Raw genomic sequence first — 18,705 nt, 5'->3', positions numbered from 1 at the left:
CAGGTTGGACGTTTCTGTAGGAGCAGAACCACAGACATCCGAATGGTTTAATTGCTGTTGACTGTACTCATAATGGAGGGGAGAGGAGCCACTAGCTTCTTGTCTGGTTACAAAGCACTCGGGTGGCCTCAATCCTCATTTGCACAGCTGCAAAACCCCAGGTGGAGCTCTCAAGAAGGCCAAGCATGGCTCCTGAGCTGCTCCCCAGCTTTGCCCCCTGGCCAGGCACGGCACAGGAGGTATGGGCCTCCTACAGCTGCAGAGTCACAAAAATCTGAAGAGCTAAATACTAGGTGTTGCAGCACTTGAAGTGTCATGTCAGGGCAGACATCAAGCAGAGGGCCACCTGCATCCACTCCCATTCTCTCACCTCTGACTAAACTCCATCCAAGAAGTAATGAAGACTTTCCTGTCACCTGTTTAAAAAAAAACCAAAACAAACAAGAACCAAAAAACCAACAACCAACCTTACAGACACTGGGCAGAGGCACTATTTTTTGTGCATTTAGACTACATGAATAAAAAAAAGCTCTCTCCCCAGTAACCTAAGCAGTATTCAGGTCTCTGGAAGAACAGTTGAGGGCCTTGTAAGGATCAGCCTGAATCACTTCTGACGTCGGAGATGGACAAGCTACTTGTTTTCTGGACGTAAAGCTCCCCTTCTGTAACATATAATGAAAAAAAAATCGAAAAACAAAACCAAAAGCAAATGCGGCAGTTGGGATCGTGTTGAGTACTGCATTTGCTGCTGGGACCTCACTGAAAATTCACCCTGATGTAAGAAAATAAAGAAAACCACTGCTCAGGAACAGCTGTAACTCTGACAGTACCTCCCCCTGAGCGACTAGAAGGGCGAGGATGGGAATATAGGCACGGGTGAGTATATTTTAACTTCTGTTTAGAAGAAGGGCGGTCTGTTCGCAGGCATGCTCCCTGTGAAAAAGACATCTGTAATGAGGGAGGAGATAGCTTTAGTGGCTCGGCCACACGGAAAGCACAGGGAGAGCATGGGTTCCTGCCAGGGAGGGGCTGGCTTGCAGGAGGAGATCTTCAGGGGGAAGGCAGAGCAGCAGCATAGCTGGAGGTAATCCCCAAGGTCCCAGTCCTATCGGTCTGCGCTCTCGCTTGCTCAGCTGGCCGGCAACCCCTTCCGGCAGCCGGCGTCTGCGAGGGATTATCGACTGGCACAAATACTTATTTCTGTCAAACTGCTGGACACCCGGGCAGATCCTGCAAGTGAGGAGCATCCCAGCTTTCAGAAACAGACTCGTACTGGGTGGGCAGCGCTGAGGTTTCTAGTAATCTCAGCTTGGATGTTTGTTTGCTATACTATGCATATTTGTATTTAATACCTATATAGGAGGGGAGCTAAATATCTGCCATCCTCCTGACTTGGAGCAAGTTGCAACGTGAGAGAGACTTTCAAAGGTAGAAACTCAAAACTTGAATCTTTTGACAACTTCCAAAACGAGAGGTGTAAATCCCGTAATTAAACTTTTGACTACCTTTATGTAGGCCTGCATATGTTATGCCGTGCCACCTGTTACGTAGCAGCGTAATGGCCTGAGGCACGGCCCATGCCGTAAGGTCAGGCCACATTATCATACTGGCCCTTTTCAGCTCCATGAAAATTACAGTGTGACCATCTTCATTGTGTTGTAGGGCGGTGGCTATTCTGCAATAATACTGACCTTCTTCCAGTAATAGGCGATTTAACATTATTATTTTGAAAGCATGTAATTCACTGCTGAGAATGAGAAAGATATTTTCAAAATCTGTGGTACCAGTCTTGGTTACTGTTTCAACAAGGATGCTACCAGCCCTTCAGCTCATGTTGTCTGTAAGGGAATTTAGCATGTAGCAGGATCAGGTGCTTTGTTCATGATGACTTTTTTCATCCACTTTAAGCCCCAGAATTTTCCTTACAGCGTCAAATGAGTTTTCCATGAAAAACAGACTCTCAACACACTGGAATGTAGCTGGATTTAAATATTTTTTTTTCCTGTTTCTTTCTTTTTTCCCCACACCCCAGCAAACACTAACAATAGAAATAAAAATTGCAGTGGAAGTAACCTGAGTTTTGCAAACAAATCCTGTGAAGGTTATAGGTTTGTCGGTGGTTTCCCCCCGCCCCAGATCATCTGTATTAAAATAAATTATGCAATTTTAAAATCTAGGAATTTTAAAGTTAGGTAACTCTTACAAGGCAAAAGGAACAGCTATAACTACGTAGCTAGCAGTCCTATAACTCCAACAGCACTGCTCCAAATACAATTATTTATATAATGTTTCTTTCAACATAACAATAAGTTTTATGATTTATTACAAAACAAGTAGTAGCCTTTCTGAGGAAAGAGAGAAGATTCTGCTTCCTCAGAAGGAAAATACTACTCCAAAATTAACCTCTCCAAATCAGAAGACAAACACCCACTGATTATCCAGACCAAAACGTATCTATGGTAAAATCTGAGTTCTTCTAGAAGGTCCCTCCTTTCCCTCCAATTTAAATTTTTAACACTTTTTTTTTTTTTTTTTAATTCTGTCAGGTACACCTGTCTTTGCTGTGAAGTGCTTGTCCTAAATTTTTAAGTGCTTAAAAAAAACACGAAACACCAAAAGCTCCAACAATTTCAAACCCAAAAATGTTTCAAACACTTCCTTCTCCCTTTTGTCTTGAAGTGTTTGCCAGATTCAACCCACATCTGCAAATAGTTTTAGTCCTCCTTTCCTCTCCCTCCCCTCTCTCTATATATAGGATATAGAAAAAATACCTACTTCTGCTCATTTCTCTTTATCCATCCAGGTTTTTACTTGATTCCATCTGTGTCCTGCTTGAGATCTGCATCCCATTTCTTCTCCTGAAATATGCAACTGCAGTTACTAGTGGCTTATGTTCCAAGATACAACAGCACATTTACGTTAGTGCATTTTACATCATTTTTAAAAGATTAGGTATGATTGGTTTCTCCCCTTCCTCCCCCGCCAAAAAAAAAAAAAGAAAAAGGTTATTATAAAGAACTGTTGAACAATACAGGAAAATGTGGAATATGATACCACTTTCACCTTTGATCAACACCAGTTCTGCGAGTGATTTTTTTTTTTTTCATATGTATTTCTACACTAACTACGTAAGTCCTTCTGTAGCTAACATCTCCCATTTATGGTGAACTGTTCTTTAGTTTTCTTAAAACAATTGTCTGATATTCCAGGCAGCTCTTTTGGGCTGAATTCTGATTCCCAGAGAACAACTGTTGCTTTAAATAGCTGCAAATAGATTTTTAGGACTCATTTTGTAATAATTTTTTTATATCATTCTTCTCTTCTGAGTGTTCTCAAGTTAAAAAGTATCCTCTAGAGCACAATTAACTTGTAATGAACATAAAGAAGGAAGCTTTTGCCAGTCAAGTCTTGATAGCGTAAAATATCTGAATGATTTTTCCCTCTTTTGTATGATTTTTGTACTTCTGCCCAACTTCATAAAAGCATGGTCACTTCCAGATAAAATAGATTATTAATAACAAAATCCCTGTGGACCATATCAAGTCTGTTCACATTACCAAGAGTGCTTCCCTTAATACAGAAATTTTAATTTTCTCTTCTGAACAACCACCTTCTTAAGCTATCTTAAAGAGAGAGCACTATGGCTGCCCTGAAATTTGCCAGTAGTTACTACATGCTGATAACCCTACAGTATCCTGAGCTACCAAGTTTCTCTACTACAACAGGAAATCCTGTAAAACCAAACATACTGCCATGATTAAAGGCAGAACAAAGTATGGATTTTATTCTCCTGGGTTAAACATTTATTAAATTCTACAGCTAAAGAGCCTATGCAAAATAGTATGATTTAAATATTTTGAATTCCTAAGATGATTATGTCCTATTTACTCCTAGGTGTGCTACCGGACTAAACTTCCTCCTCTAAATGCCTTTTGTTACCTTTTTAACAGAACTTCAGTTATCCTGGGCAAACTCACTAGTTTGCAAGTTAGAAAGCATCATGCTCTGGTTGAAATAGTTCCTTTACTTCATCACAAAACAAGGGTTTGATTACTTGACAGTTTTATTGAAAATCTCATTCTGTGCTTGTTAGTTCTTCTCTTTCTGAAACAAGTAAATGAAAGACAAAGAAAAAACCCAAACCACGCAGTCCTCTCCCTTACTTCCAAAGCACCGACTGACTAAAGAACATGGCCAAAAAAAAGAAAAGCAACAACAGCCCGTGAGAAGCCACAGCTTCCTAGAGACCACTGGAAGCACGAGTCAGTCCTAGAGATGCAGTGCAGTGATTAGTGCTCAGGCAGACCGATACCACGTTCTCCATCTCATACTTGGGTGAGTGGTCATGGAGCAGCAGGAAAGATAAATGACTTTTAAAAATTCAGGGGCAGGGGAAATCACAAGGGGGGGGGGGTTAAGTCTGACAAACGTCAGCAAAAAACTCAAAAGACACTATCAACAACAGGCTACGGTTTAAACGTAGCTAAACTGCTGCTAAAGAACGGATTTCCCTCTTCTCTGAAAAAGGAACACAAAATCTTCTGATAAGAAAGCTAGGAACTGTCACCAAGGATAACTTCTGTCTTACTGTCACCTCAGAACACTTTCTTCATTTAGTTTAGGGTTAAGTGGAACCCAGGTCCAGCTACGAGTCTCTCTCCAAGCGCATGGAATTGTTTTGGTTTTTTTTGTAAGATAATGCCTAATTTAAAACAACAGCAACAAAACCCAACAGCTGAAATGAGGCTGCTGGCAGCTTTCTCTGTTAAAGCTGCAGAATGATCTCCTCGGACTTTCTTTTTGTTTGGCACAGTACCTGTATTCGCAGAAACCGCACCTCTTCTGTAAGCAGCTGCTTCTCTTTGAAGAGCTGATTCTGTTTGTTGAGCAACTCCACTAACTGCTGGGCAGTGGCCTGGCAGTGCTTGTCAAGCTGCTGTAACCTGAAAAAAAAAAAATAGATAAAAGGGCTGCAGAGCATCTGAAGCTGGAGCTCACGGCAGAACCTTTGATGTTTGCACTGGCGGGTGCAGCTCCCAGATGACAGGGCTCAGTCGGATGGTTGGGCTGAGACTAGAGTATTATCCGAGGATGGGCATTTGATACATTTTATCTTCACGCTTTAAATAAGCATTTCTAAAGGTCTGCACTTCTCATTTAGAAGCCTTATCATGACAGTGAATTTGCTTTGCCACTAAGGAACATCAGTAAAGAACACAGGACTTAAAACTGTAGCTAAGCCAGCTGTGCACTCTGTAGCTGCCTCAATAACCACCTTCCTAGCCCAGATTATAAATCCAAATACCCCAACCCCCTGACAACCTGGATCTAAAGGGACAAAAACTTTTGTTTTCTGTCCACTGCTCTTTACAGGCTGGGCAATGCCCAAAACTCGTTGCAGAACACAACATTTATTTCAAGTAAGCTTAGCATTAACTAAGCAGGTCAGCGCAGATCCTTTAACAGTGTAACAGGGGCTCCTAAGGAAGAATGTAAAGAGCCCGTCACTCCAAAGGTCATCCTCATTACGGGCTGCAAGACAGAGAGAACAAGCTGGTGGTATCAGAAGGAACACGCTGAGGCTTTTTGCTTACACTTGAAAAACAAGCGCCTGAGTTGGGACAACACTGCTGTAAGACAGGGCAACCGCACCTTTACTTCTTTAATCACAAAACCTGGTATGGCTTTTTGCATCCCCAGGGACTGCTTCTTACTCCTGCCATGAAAAATTTAAAAAGTCCACCTGGGACCTGTAGCAAGGGACGTGAACACAAATAAGCTGCAAATTATGTTTTTACATTAAATGCATTTCACTCTTTAAATGGGAATGTCTTTAATTAGAAGTCCTTTTGGATATCTTAGAAGCTTCTTGTCTTTAAATAACAGTACTCTAGAGAAAAAACCTACACATCTGAACACTGTGCACTTAAGGAGCATGAACTGATTCTGTTTTTGTCAAGGTTAGTTCCAAATCTAAACTTTGCGCTTGCTTTTGTGAACTATTTCTTGCTCAACGTATTGAAATACAGCTTCAGCTGAGCAAGGTTTTTAGGGTGTCTCTCTCATACAGGCTGTGTTTTTAATGGAAGTAGTTCTCCGCTTACAATAAGGCATGTGATTTTTTGAATCTTTCTACTTTCAGCTCCATGTGGTAGTTTTGACTTGTACAGCTGTCATAACTCAGCTAAGCTCATCACTCTGAATATTCACATTCTTAATCAGGATTGTTCAAATAACTGCATTAGTAAACACCCCCAAATTTCTTGATAAAAAGCTAGGGAAATCTAGCTGAGACAAAATTGCCAAATATCTATGTCAAAACCAGTATTCACTGATCTGTATCTGCCAGCCAACTTCTTTGAAATCAAACTGCAACAATCACGTAGCAAACACTGTCAATGCCTGTATTTCATAGTGTCCTGTTAGTCTGCTAACGTTTCCTTACAAAAGGGATTTGAGGAGCGGCAGGACCATCTCCTGGGGATCAGAACAAAACTAAGTGCAGCTAGCTGCAAACAGCGACAGCTGGTTGTAAATGTCCAATGAAGCAAACAAAACCACCCCTTTGGAAGCACAGGATATTCTACTAAATGCACACACACTGTGTGTCTGATTTCACACTCCCGATACCTTCCAGACTACACCATGTTGGTACAGAGCTGTTTATGCTTCTTTTCTTCACTAAAGGTGATTTCAGGGCATGGAACTTCAAAAAAACGAAGCAAAAACTCCCACAAACAAACAAAACCCCACCCTTGTACTGTTCTTTGTTTTGTTTGTAAAGACTGTAGCTTTTCCATGAGCACCTTGCTCCGAGGGAATGCAAGAACAACGGTGGTCTTTGCTGGAGGCAACGTCATCATTTCAGACTGGAACGCTGAGATCTGCTCCGTACTTTGCCACTGATTTCCTTTAACCTGAGGAGGATATGTGACCTTACTGCGCTTCCTGATTTGTAGTAAGGACATCTTCCAGTCCTTTATTTCTAGGGTACTTATTACTTTATAGCAGTACTGATAAGGAGGTGTAACTAGAAAGGGCTGTCTTCAGACAGCCAAGGGAAGAACTCCAGCACTGCCCTACCAATTTAAAGCCTCGAGCCTATGACGTCTTCCTCATGTGTGAGAGCCCAACTCAACAGCTACCAAATACAGTCTAGATTCAGGCCCTTAGAATTTAAGTTTCTGCTGACTTCTATGTTCACTTAATAATTTACCCATTCTGCTCGTGTTTCAGTCTGTTTTAAGAACAATCGTATGGTCTTTGAGGGACTGTCTTGCACAAAATTACCATTACTGGCAGCTAAAGACATGGGTAAGTACCTAAACCCCTCGGCCCCCATCTCTGCAGCAACACAATAAGCATTGCCCATCGCAGCGGTAGGGCCCGTTCTGGCTGCACGAGCAAACGCCACTGATGCAGCTCGAGGAGAGGCCCTTCCGTGGTGTGCCTTTCCTCTTGCGGGGAGAAGGCTCCAGCTGCAGAGCCACCACTTCAGTGTGAGGAACTTCCTCCAGTTCTGGCACCCAGAGAGAAGTCATTTCCAGCTCATGTGAATTTTACATTAAAACAACACTTTCTACAAGATACTCACAGGCAGCCCATGCAAATTTCAAAAACATTACTGGATACAAGCCTTAGCGCACTCTACTGTAAAGCTCTATCCTTTCAGATCATGTAAAGGGTGATTCAGGTAAACTACTGTAAATAAAAGAGTCTTTAAATATGGCAATACTACTCAGTTATGCTTTTCTGTTTTATAACATCACCACCTACCGTATTACATTTAGACTGTCCCTTTGAGCAGAGGGAGGAAGGTAACACAGACGCTGAGCGGGGCTTGACCAGCAGGCCACAACTTTCCTTTTTATCATCTGTATCTATCTCCAGCACTGGAGTACAGGGTTAATAAAGTTCCCTTCTACAATTCTGGGTCATGACGGACAAAGAAGGAGCAGTTCTAGTCAGTGCAAATCTCAGTCTCTGAATTCCCAAATTCTGTCTACCAGTCTGCTCTCCCAAAACTGCTGCCAAGCTGGCCCTTGGTCCACACGCTGAGACTACCAGCCTGCTCTGCTGCATTTAGCTCCCGAGGACAGGCTCTGGGCCCTCTCACAGTATCTGCTATTACGTGTGACATGTGCAGCACAGCCACACATTCCCATATGCATTGTATCTGGCCTGCCTGCTGATCTCGTAAATGATTCAAGATGAGAAATGAACAGCTCCACCCACATTCACTGTACTTCCCATATGTTACAACTGCACATCGATGCCTGCCATCATTTTTACAACTGGGTGACAGAACCTTCTGCACATTTTGCTAATACGAGTGAGTGAGGTTGCACGGTCGCCACGTTCACTTTGGCAACGCCACCTACCAGGCAAACGTGTACTGTGTCCTTAGCATCTGAGTGACCACCGTATCCTTGCCCTCCATTCCAGATGAGATCATTTTTCCACCAAAGCGGCAAGAGCTGACCAGTTGGGATGTTGGGCAGCTGCTCCTCCTTGGCCTGGAAGTGCTGAAGGGCAGGAGCTGACTCCACGCTCGGTCATGTTACTTCAAGGCATAAGGTGAAGATACGTAGCTCTTGACCCACATTACATTTGGATTACTTACAGGACAACCTGGCACTAAGGAGTAAGCTCCCATTTAGTAGTAGTAATAATACCCTTCAAATAATTTTCCATTAACCACTTTAAGCCAAAATTGCTATTCCTATATGGAGGCGGGAAACAGGCAGCTTCGTGAGGCAAGTGGTTCCACAGAAGGGGAACAAAACTGAGGCATCACAAGCTGTAATAAATGCTTCAAGGTAAACCTTTTGCTCTGATTCTCGGTACCTGGAGCTTGTATGCAGCTTTATGTTAGAACAGCTCCAAGCTACCTTGCTACGTTGTGCAGCTACAACCTGCGGAAGACTACATCTCTCACTCCATACAGCACTAAAATTTGGATCTGAGGCTAGGCTATACCCTAGCCTGTCCCAAAATGAAATGGAAAGGGATAGACAGCTTTTGTTACAGTTCGACAGCTATGGGTAGACAACCACTGCAAGACCCTGCAGAAACTAGGTGAAACATCAAACATAAAGCAGACCTTTGGCACCATGGTGAATTCCACCCAGCAGAGTAAACTTCCATTGCATCCAACACCACAAAGCTGGACTGGCACCCACCGTGTTACATTTAGATTGTCCCCTTGTTTGCGGCCTACAGACATAAACAAAAGCTTCCTTCTTTTCTATAAAGACACATTGCTAAAGCAGGGGCACCCACAAGGCTCTCCCTGCAAGCTCCCTGCCCTGGGGGACTCACAGAGCCATTAATCCGCAGGCAATCCGCAGTGAAGGGAAAAGCTGATACAACCTGTCAGCCCTCCCCTGGGTTTTAATGTTGATTTGAAAGAAATTAATATGCAAGGATCTGTGGGCAGTGTCCATTCAGCCTGCAGTGGGGATGAGTCCTTGACATAGCAGAGGCATTAAAAGGTTTTTTATTCTTTCAGTACAGTCAGGTTACTGATGTAAAACATTTACACTCTACTCCACAGAGCTGAATTTGCTGAAATGGCGTGACTGGATTGCAGCAACCTGCAGCAGCTAAATCACCAAATCCAATAACCATGCTGCATTTACTGGCACACATCTTAATTAGGTTTTAATACAAGTAATCTGATAACTACTTCTGGCCAGCCAGAGCAGAGCTGTCAGAGCTGAAAGGGCTGTTATTGAGCGGCTCATCCGGCGTGCTGCTGCGGCCGCCTCCCCGCTGACCCCACCGAAGCCCCCATCTGCCGGTTGCCACGGAAACGGAGGGCAGCCCATCGCGCCGAGCAGCGCCAGCGGCCACCGGGCCGGGTACCGCTGCTGCCGGGCACCCCATGGCGAGGCCTGGGGCACCAGCCGCCCACGAGGGCCACCAGCACCGGGGCCGCGGCTCCATGGGCGAGGGGGTGCTGGGGCACAGCTCCCGCTGCTCCCCGAAGCTACCAAAACCCAAAGTCATGAGAATACAGTACTGTGCAGCAAATTGCCTTTGAAAACCCTCTCCCTTGTCGGGATAAGAGCACAAAGCTACCAGTGCCTAACGTCACTCTCGCATCGCTCGCTTGCCTGTAGGTGGACACAGCCACGTGAGGCTGACTGTGGTTACGAGGCGGGGAACTGGGGCTATGTTGCAGAGCACCACCATGCTGCGGAGATGCAACTGAAGGAGACTTTGGCCCAGCATGAAGGCAGCACCAAATTCGGTATTCAGCCACTTTTGAATCTTAAATGTTTTTAAAACACTATGAATTTTAAAAGCAAATGCAATTTGAAAAACAAGCTTGTTACAAAAAGAGGGAGCATCCCAATTAGAAAAGAACGCAAAACCCAGCAAACCTTCCATCAGCAAACTTCTATCCCCTATTATAATTTTCTTCGGGACATCCTACAAATTTGCTGACATGTACTAAAGTGATAGGAAGTATTTAAGTTGTGGCACTTAACAGATCGTTGTACTACAACACGTTAAAGGATGTAAATTTGTATATTCAAATAGTGAAGAGTTAGGAAATGCCAGAGGGAAGGTTGTCAGTGTAAATGCTTCCTTCCCCGGGCTCCCACCTTTGCTGCTGTTCCCCTGGCCAGCCTTGCTGATCTCTTCCCGGGGCAATTACCCACCATGACGCTGCTGAACAGTTTCAGCCTAAACCACAATGTTTGGCAAGCTTAATGAAATCACAAAGAACTTGAGCAGTGTCTTATAACAGAAGCATCATACAACCTTAAATACAAACTCCAGTGATCACAGCTAGATCCTGACACAGGTAGAGCAGTCACTGACTAAGGGAACTTCCTATTATATATAAATCAACGATCAGGCTTGATTTGCCTATGTGAGGGTCTTGGAAAGCCAGACTCGCTGCCAGACAAAGAATAAAGGTTACAGCTGGTGCTCAAGGTGAGCTTGTTTCTGCAGCCACAACTGCCCCAGCTGCTGTCACTCTGCGCCCGTCTTGCAGAAGTGGCACCACAGGTTCCCTCTGCTTTCCTCCTCAACTCTCCTACTTTTCCATCTTCCCTTTTCATAGCAGAAGTGATGTTGCCTTTTTCAATAAGGCAGCAAAATTTATATTCACCACCTCTTCATATCTTGAATCAGCTCTGTGGACAACTAGGACATTTAAACCAGTAGTAAAATTAGTCCTCGTATGAGCAACCTGCATCGTCATTATGGTTTGCAGCATTGGCAAATTCACACAGTAAATTTTGAGGTAACTAAAAAAGAGTCTATAAATTTAGAAATGCAAATAGCAAATTATCTCCCAAAGTTTCACTAGTGTCCTAAATTGCTACTTGCTTAAGATATTGAGCCATAAATTAGGACCTTGAGACAACCCTGAATGATGAGCATCTCAGAGAAGTCCCCATTTGCTCCCAAAATTTAAAAGAGAACACCTATACTACCCATCTTTTAACTGAACTCCATTCTCCCTCCTAGCTTCAAAAGAAAAAGACTATGATAAACCTTTCTCATGTTAATGAAAGAAACAAGCATAAGACAAAAAAACCCCAACTCACACAAATGGAGGAAAAAAAGAAAAAAACCCCAGATCTGTAAAAGTGAGTAGGAACTAAGGTCAGTGGATGAACCTCCTCACTTCTGTCACATTGGAAGCCATGCCTTCTAACAGAACACAGGGAGACAGTTTAAGGCACATTAAAACAAGCTTCTGTGGCATTTCCCACCCTCTGAAATCCCTGTCAAAATTCTATTGCCGCATAAAAGGCCCAGACTGTCATTTGTTCAGGCAGAGGAGAGCAATCTATATCACTTCTAGCTTAGTAAGGTAAGCACTTGCCTGCACTACAGGCAAAACAAACTCATCCAACTTATGTTAACAGATGGTAACTAGAGGTTAATATCCCTTGCATAGTTTGGAATCAGACACCTAAGAAGTAAATGTCCACATTTCACCATTAAACCCTTGACCTCGGTGGTTCTTTATCACTTAATCTTTTTTTTTCTTTTCTTTAAATTTATATTGGGTAACCTCTAAATTCTGTTTTACTAAAGGCACTCTTAATTTTTCCATGTACTTTTAAAGATGTGCCTACTTTACGTCTTCTCCAAGAAGATAACAATCTTCACATGCCATTATAACAATTATAAATAGGGTTTAGTTACAAGTTTACTTAGAAACAGTAGCTTCCCTTTTGTTTCTGAAACAAACGCAGCCACCACTGACTATTAGAATATATCTTCACTTCCACAGCTGGCCCAACAGGTTAAACAAATAGATCCTGTAGGAAACCTGAGCCCGGATCTGTTCCTGGGCTTCTAATAGCTCATGTCTAACATGCTGGAGAGAGAACATTATCAGCCTGCTCTTTAGTAGGGGGGTGTAGCAGGTGGGCTTAGCTGCTATGATGGCTACTTTTAGCCCTCCTGGGTTTGGACAGGAAGGAAACAATGAAAGAGAATGAATGGCAGGCTGGAAGAGGTATAGGTAAAAGCTTCACTAATGTCTATTTGTGTTTGAATCCCTAGGCTGAAGAGAGATGTTTCCTCCTTTAAAGGAATTCAAAAGAATATAAATCTATGCTACGAATATGAATGCTGGATCAGGTTTGCCCTAGATAAAAATAGTTCCAATTACTATTTTCTGCCTATTGCTGAAAAATGTTTAACAAAACAATTCTCCAAACCAGTTAGGCCGACTATTAATTTAGAGTGCTGTAAAATACATTAGGGAATAAAAAAAGTTGAAGGCAGAGCTTACAGCAGATATATAATCAATACAATCCTGTAACATTATAGTCAGGCTCTTATCCTTTTTTTAATACATTCACAGAACAGATTTTGCCTAATTTCTCAATCAGGAAATAGAGTCTCGATAATGTTAGAGAGACACAGATCCCATCAAGGTGTCAGAAGTGGCCCACTCATGTTTATAAGGATCATTCCACAGGGTACATACGTGCATTACTAAAATATTTTTTCCTGCACTTGTTTTACTAGCTACAACAACTTTTGTCATTGGTTTACTTTATACAAATGCATGCTCTATCCTCCCCACTGCTTACTCTGATTCCTATTACTTCTTTTGTTACCAAACTTGGACCTTTAGAGACTGCTAGTTTGTGTCCACACTAAACAACTGCTATATTTGAGTTGGAGACACTGAGAATTTTTTAATGCAATCTGCCCAATCTGAACTCTTTCCTTCAGAAACACTTTGCCTTTAAAAAGAAATTCCCAGCATGAACCTCATCAGAAGCGACATGTAACAGACAGTACATGTGGTGTTTGGGCAGGCAGCAGAGAATTGAAGAAGGTTTCACTTTTTCTATCCCATGGCATGTGCAGAACGTACATGTGGCCCAAGCTGACATCAGGCATTTGAAGCAAAAAAACTGCTAAAAGCATCAGCTTCTGTTAATTTACTTTGTCAGACATTGTCTTAATTAAAAAAAACAACCCCTACCACTAGAAAGGATAGTGCAGCTGAGCTACAACTGCTTCAGTTGTTTCTGACAGTCACAATTACAGGCTAACAGAACAGCTCTGGGTTCAGTCCTGCTGTCCTCATGGAGCCCAGACTCTAGCTGCTACCACCAGACTGCAGGCTCTATACTACAGAGACCATAAAGCTTCTGTTTATGTTTATAGCTATTAGTACCTGTATTTGAAAGATAAAATGTTTCTCACTAGTGACCTTGCAAATGGCAGCTCAGTAGTGGCAGCTACAGTCCTCCTGATTTAGTCATCTGTAAGGCAGTCTTCCCAATTTAATAACTACGTATCATAGACATTCAAAAACATTCTTAAAAGCCGAAGCTGCCATACTGTGTAGTTTGACCACTATAGAAATAAGCTCTAAAAAAATCAAACACAAAGTGTTAAATATTTATGTAGGCATCACTCAGTAGTTCCTTTGCTTAAAGCCCATCACCCTTATTTTCCACATCAGAGGTTCAAATATGCCCCTTATTCAAGTTCATTTCAAACAAGTGATTTTGCCTATAAGCACTAGGAGGTGATACACATTTGCTTATTTTCAGGGTTCACACAGGGTTATTGTGGTTTTCATAAAGTACAGTGAAAGTAATGATAGATGTAAGATTTGTATGGAGCATAGTTTTATGCTTGTGACATACAAGAGGAGGACTATGACTTTAGATTGGTGACAGAGATAATTTTTCTGTGCCCCATATTCAGATAGATGTTTTCCATATAAGGCCCCATTGGGTCTCTCCACACAGACCAGATTGCTTCCATTTGTGAACTTACCAAGACTGGCCTACTCCCCTCCAAATACAGCTCGATCACACGTATCTGTTTTCCAAACTTACTCTGCTTGGGAAACAAAAATGAGAATGGGGGGACATGTATTGAGTGAGAATCTAGAGAAATGGCTGGGAAACAGGTCACGGTGGGCGGAGGAGCCTAGGATGTACATGAGACAAAGGGAAGAGCTGAACTCAGGTATGCATGGATATACCCAAGGGCCTGAGGAGGCTTCAGCCTCTGTTTCTCCACTAGCTCTGGTTGACCAAGCAAGCGTGCTCCCACCTCACAGGGAGCTGCTGCTGTCACGCAACACAGCACTTTGGACCACAGCTGTATCCACCTGGGAGCAGCCCCAATCTCCCCAGGCCCCTCAGTACACAATAAACTAGTTCTGTGGAGACCGAAGGGAGAGACACGGCATCAAGGAAACACCAGCTGGGGGGAATGTGTGATGGATGACCAACTGTAGGGGAGGTGCTGAGGGTTACAAAGGAAAATTTTTACATTGAGAAGGGCTGAGAAGAACAGTTTTATCCTGAGAAACCAGGGGTTTTCCAGAAAATTAAAAACCTGGAGGATCTGAGCAGTATTGTCAGCCCACCTTCACAGTGCTCAGCTCTTGTACACACAGAGGCCACCTGGTGTTTTGTTTTGGACTATATTAAAAACATGGTGAATTTGCATGCGAAGTTAGTGAAAACTGCAATTGCTTGAAGCACTGAAGGAAAGCAGGGAAGCATTTCACAGAAAATACATCTTAAAAATGTATTATTACATTATAGGCAGTATTACACTCTCTGTAAGAGAGTAGCTATTTCATGATGTATATGTATTAGTCCAATTGTGCTCTGAATTTACTGCATCAAGCCTAAAGGCTGAACTCAATCATTGCTATGAAATGGAAAATTTTTATTCCTGCTTTAGAGGCAAATATCATTACAGTTATCTTCAGAATAAGCATTAACCCCTCCACAAGAAGGAATACAACTGTAACCAGGCAGTTTGGAGACGACTATCAACACACCCAGATCACAGCCATTGGGAAGGGTCAATTACACCTTTCTGGTGGCAGCAGCTTAGCTTGTGGATGAGAACAGCTCTCCAATGTCTCTGGAATAGCAGCACAGGACTGTTGGGAGTACCGTGCAAAATGAGCACAAAGGTGGGTCTAGCTCAGCTCTCTCATGTCATGGCTCGGCACACCAGTCAGCGGTCACCAGACCCAGCACAGGCATCCCACCATGGTAAAACTATCAGCATCTTCCAGCAGAAGAATTCATTCTGTCCACAACTGTGCATGGGCTGACTCTTCTTTTTCCACCGTATTTTAATTATTGTCAAAAACTCTAGCAAAACTCAGTCTTTTCTTTGCTACAAGTTGAAATAAATGTTATTCATTTTCTTGACACATCCTCAGCGTAACTCTAAGAAAAGAGGAAGACTTTCTTTCTCAGATTACATCAAAAGGCTTTCTTTGTTTTTTTAGGTACATCAGGCTTTTCCCATATTACCTCCCCATGTTCTAGTCTTTTAGTGGTAAGCAACGGTAACAGTTTTATGAAACAAATGTTTAAACAAGCAAGCTCAGAAATCTTGATATGCTTTTGGGAGCTGAACATTCTCACTCACATAAGTAGTTAGGCAATTAAAATTAAGTGCCTGAAATCACTAGTATCAAATTAAGAAAACAAAGCTGTGTCTCTTGTTTAAAAATACATCCATGGTTTTTGTTCTTCTAAGTAGGATACAGAAGACAAACACATATGCAAAATGAGAAGCAAGAGATCCGCCTACTATCAATCAATTACTTGTCTCTCTAGACTTGGTAACCTCTGAGAGATACTACTGCGGCAGCACAAATATACCATTACTCAAAATTCACTATTGGAAAACCTACACAAAGAAATGTACACCTTTGATAATGTGGCACCTCAGTGTTGGTGAACTCACAGGCTAACACAGCGCAGAAAAAGGCCCCAGGTTTCTGAAAGACTGTGAAAGCTCAGCAAATGCTCCGAGGGAGTCCAAGGTCCCCGCTGGGACTCACTGGTCTGACTCCACTCCTCCTCAGCAGCCAACACTAGAGCCTTCCAGAGAGATGCTGGTGGTCTTGGCACCACTTCTGGTGGATCACACCTGGCTCAGCCTCGGCTGAGGCGAGGTAATGAACAGGCTGACAAAACGAACCCAAGTCTCCCTCCCGAGGGAAGATACTTTTGATCAGTGTTGAGCAACATATGCAGGCTTGAGCAGGGGGGCATGCAGGCAGCTCAGGAAAAAGCGTGCGCTGCTGTAACTAAACTGCAGATTAAGCTGAGGACTGCTGTTTCCTAAGCTCCAGATAAGGAGCCTTCTGGAGAGTAAGAAAAGAATTATAGAGAAGAGCAGCAGCAATTGTACTTTTACTTTTAAATTTTTGTGAACTTAGGCTATATTAGAGGAGCATTTGTCTAAGACAGTATATTTTTCAGCAAAGATCCTCAGTAGGGAAGATGCTTTCTGCAGTTATTGGTTTGTTTCTAAAGTCTGAAACCGTAACGTTACCTGCTCAGCAAGTGTTTACCTATGAATGAATATTTGGGCGTTCCTCATGTTATTTCCTTAAATGAAAATTGTGATACGGGATCATAATATACTTGAAGGCTCTTCAAACAAAATAATCCTAATTTTATTGCGCTCCTTTACTGCAACATCAGATTTTTAATTTCCTTTGAAACAAATAGTAGCAGGGAGATAAAACTGCATTTACAGGTGTATTAGGAGGCCTGATTTCATTGACAAATACAGAGTAGTTTAGAGTCCTATTGTGTGACAGTAGAGGACTGACTAAAACGTATTTCTGTTACACATCTGGACACAAAAGCTTTTGTCCTGAGACGAATGACTCCTGTGAGCTGTAATGTGAACTACAGAGGCTCCTGTAATGCACATAAAACGCCACCAAGAGCCCAATCCTGTGTTGCGAAAAACAAAAGGAATTTTGCCTTTAATAGGAGCAGGCCCCTTGTTTGCATAAAGAGCAACTTGTCAAGCAGAATACAAATGCCAAGCTGGTGCATTATAGCCACAAGCACAATAGCCCCAATCTTGTTTTTAGCTAAGCATATCCCAGAGAGGGCAGTTTTCCCCCAAAATCTGGGCATTGGCTACAAATTCAATGAATTGGTGCCTCAAAGTGTTCATGAAGGATACAGGAAATTTGCAGAAGGGCACAAGCTTCTCATTTCAAAGGGAGGGAAACTGTATGTTTTCATTATAAAAAATGAGGGTGTGAAAAAATCCTAAACACACAATAGCTCTCTTTCAAGTATAAAGTTCAGAATTAGATGTCCCAAGTTTCCCTGTACATTAAAAGAAGAACAGAGAATAACGATCTAAAAATCCTTCACAAAAAGCCAGCAAGCAAGGATGAAGCAGTACCCGCCTGGGGGCCAATTGCCTCTCCAGCAGCGGTAAGGCTGTTACTAGGCTTGCAGTACCATTTGTTCCATTACACAATCTCCTGAAGCCTTTTACAGAGAGCTAAAACAACTGCCTGTACCAACACGACACATGGCTTTCCATCCCGACTCTTTGCTAATCCAGACGCTCCAACCATCTTTCTTTAAGATGCCATATGGTTGGCAGAAGCCTGTAGATCTAGCAGCACATCTGCTTGTATGTTACTTCTCCCCTCCAACTCCCCCCTCCACACCACAAAAGAGAGAGCAAATAATTATTTAACATGTAACCAGTTAAACTGCATTTAAAGAGGACGGGGATTATTTAGCTCTAGATATTTTAAAAATATAGATTGTCACAGAAGATCATCTGTGTCTCAGTGATTTGCAAAATAGAGAAACAAAACAAAGAAATGAAAGGCACATGGGCAAAATGATTGCTGCATTTGAATTATTTAAATGACTGCCATTTCAGACCTTATGCCCGAAGATTTATTTCCCACATTAGCGTGCCACTGAAGAAGGGACTGAATTTTCTCTCTGCTTTTGTCAGAGGTGAATCAGATAAGCAGACTAGAAAACTATAATACACCAAACCATGCTTTGTTAAGCAAGCAGAGTGAGTCTGTATGCTAATGACTCTGCAGGAATACACTGACACACTGATTTTTTTGGTGTGATGAGCAAAGATTATTGACACTGTTGAAATCCTGGTTGCACTGGCATGCAGGCATCCAGGTTGTCTCTTCAGAATCCAGACGCTAGGAAGACAGGCTGCAAAAACAATTTTGTTTGTGATGAGTTATCATTTGACCATTTATGACATAATTGACTATAACAGAAAAGAAAATATACACTTTGGAGCCTGAAATAAAAAAAAAAAGACCTAGAACATAGAAATTATAAATAAATGCTCCTATAAAACTCTCATCAACCACTCTGTGATGAATAACCGTCTCAGTTAACGAAGGACAGGCAGAGA

At 42.4% G+C, this 18,705-nt stretch overlaps 1 protein-coding gene across 5 annotated transcripts in view; it reads right to left on the bottom strand.

The window, feature by feature from the left end:
• Nucleotides 1-18,705, bottom strand: part of SDCCAG8 (SHH signaling and ciliogenesis regulator SDCCAG8) — a 115,417-nt gene that overhangs the window by 2,225 nt on the left and 94,487 nt on the right. For 4 of the 5 annotated variants that reach the window (XM_064445800.1, XM_064445799.1, XM_064445798.1 and 1 more), the window contains 2 exons: nt 4,817-4,943; nt 2,776-2,858 (listed from right to left, as the gene is read on the bottom strand). In XM_064445800.1, coding sequence (XP_064301870.1) covers nt 2,808-2,858; nt 4,817-4,943 — 178 coding nt within the window. In that variant the 3' untranslated portion in view covers nt 2,776-2,807. Of the gene's footprint in view, nt 1-2,775; nt 2,872-4,816; nt 4,944-18,705 lie in introns of those variants that run through there. The other variant, XM_064445801.1, reaches the window with a different exon arrangement.

This window comes from Phalacrocorax carbo, chromosome 3, assembly GCF_963921805.1.
Source record: "Phalacrocorax carbo chromosome 3, bPhaCar2.1, whole genome shotgun sequence".
NCBI lineage: Eukaryota > Metazoa > Chordata > Aves > Suliformes > Phalacrocoracidae > Phalacrocorax > Phalacrocorax carbo.
The sequence above is the reverse complement of the archived record's forward strand: the minus strand, read 5'-3'. Positions and strand labels throughout refer to the sequence as shown.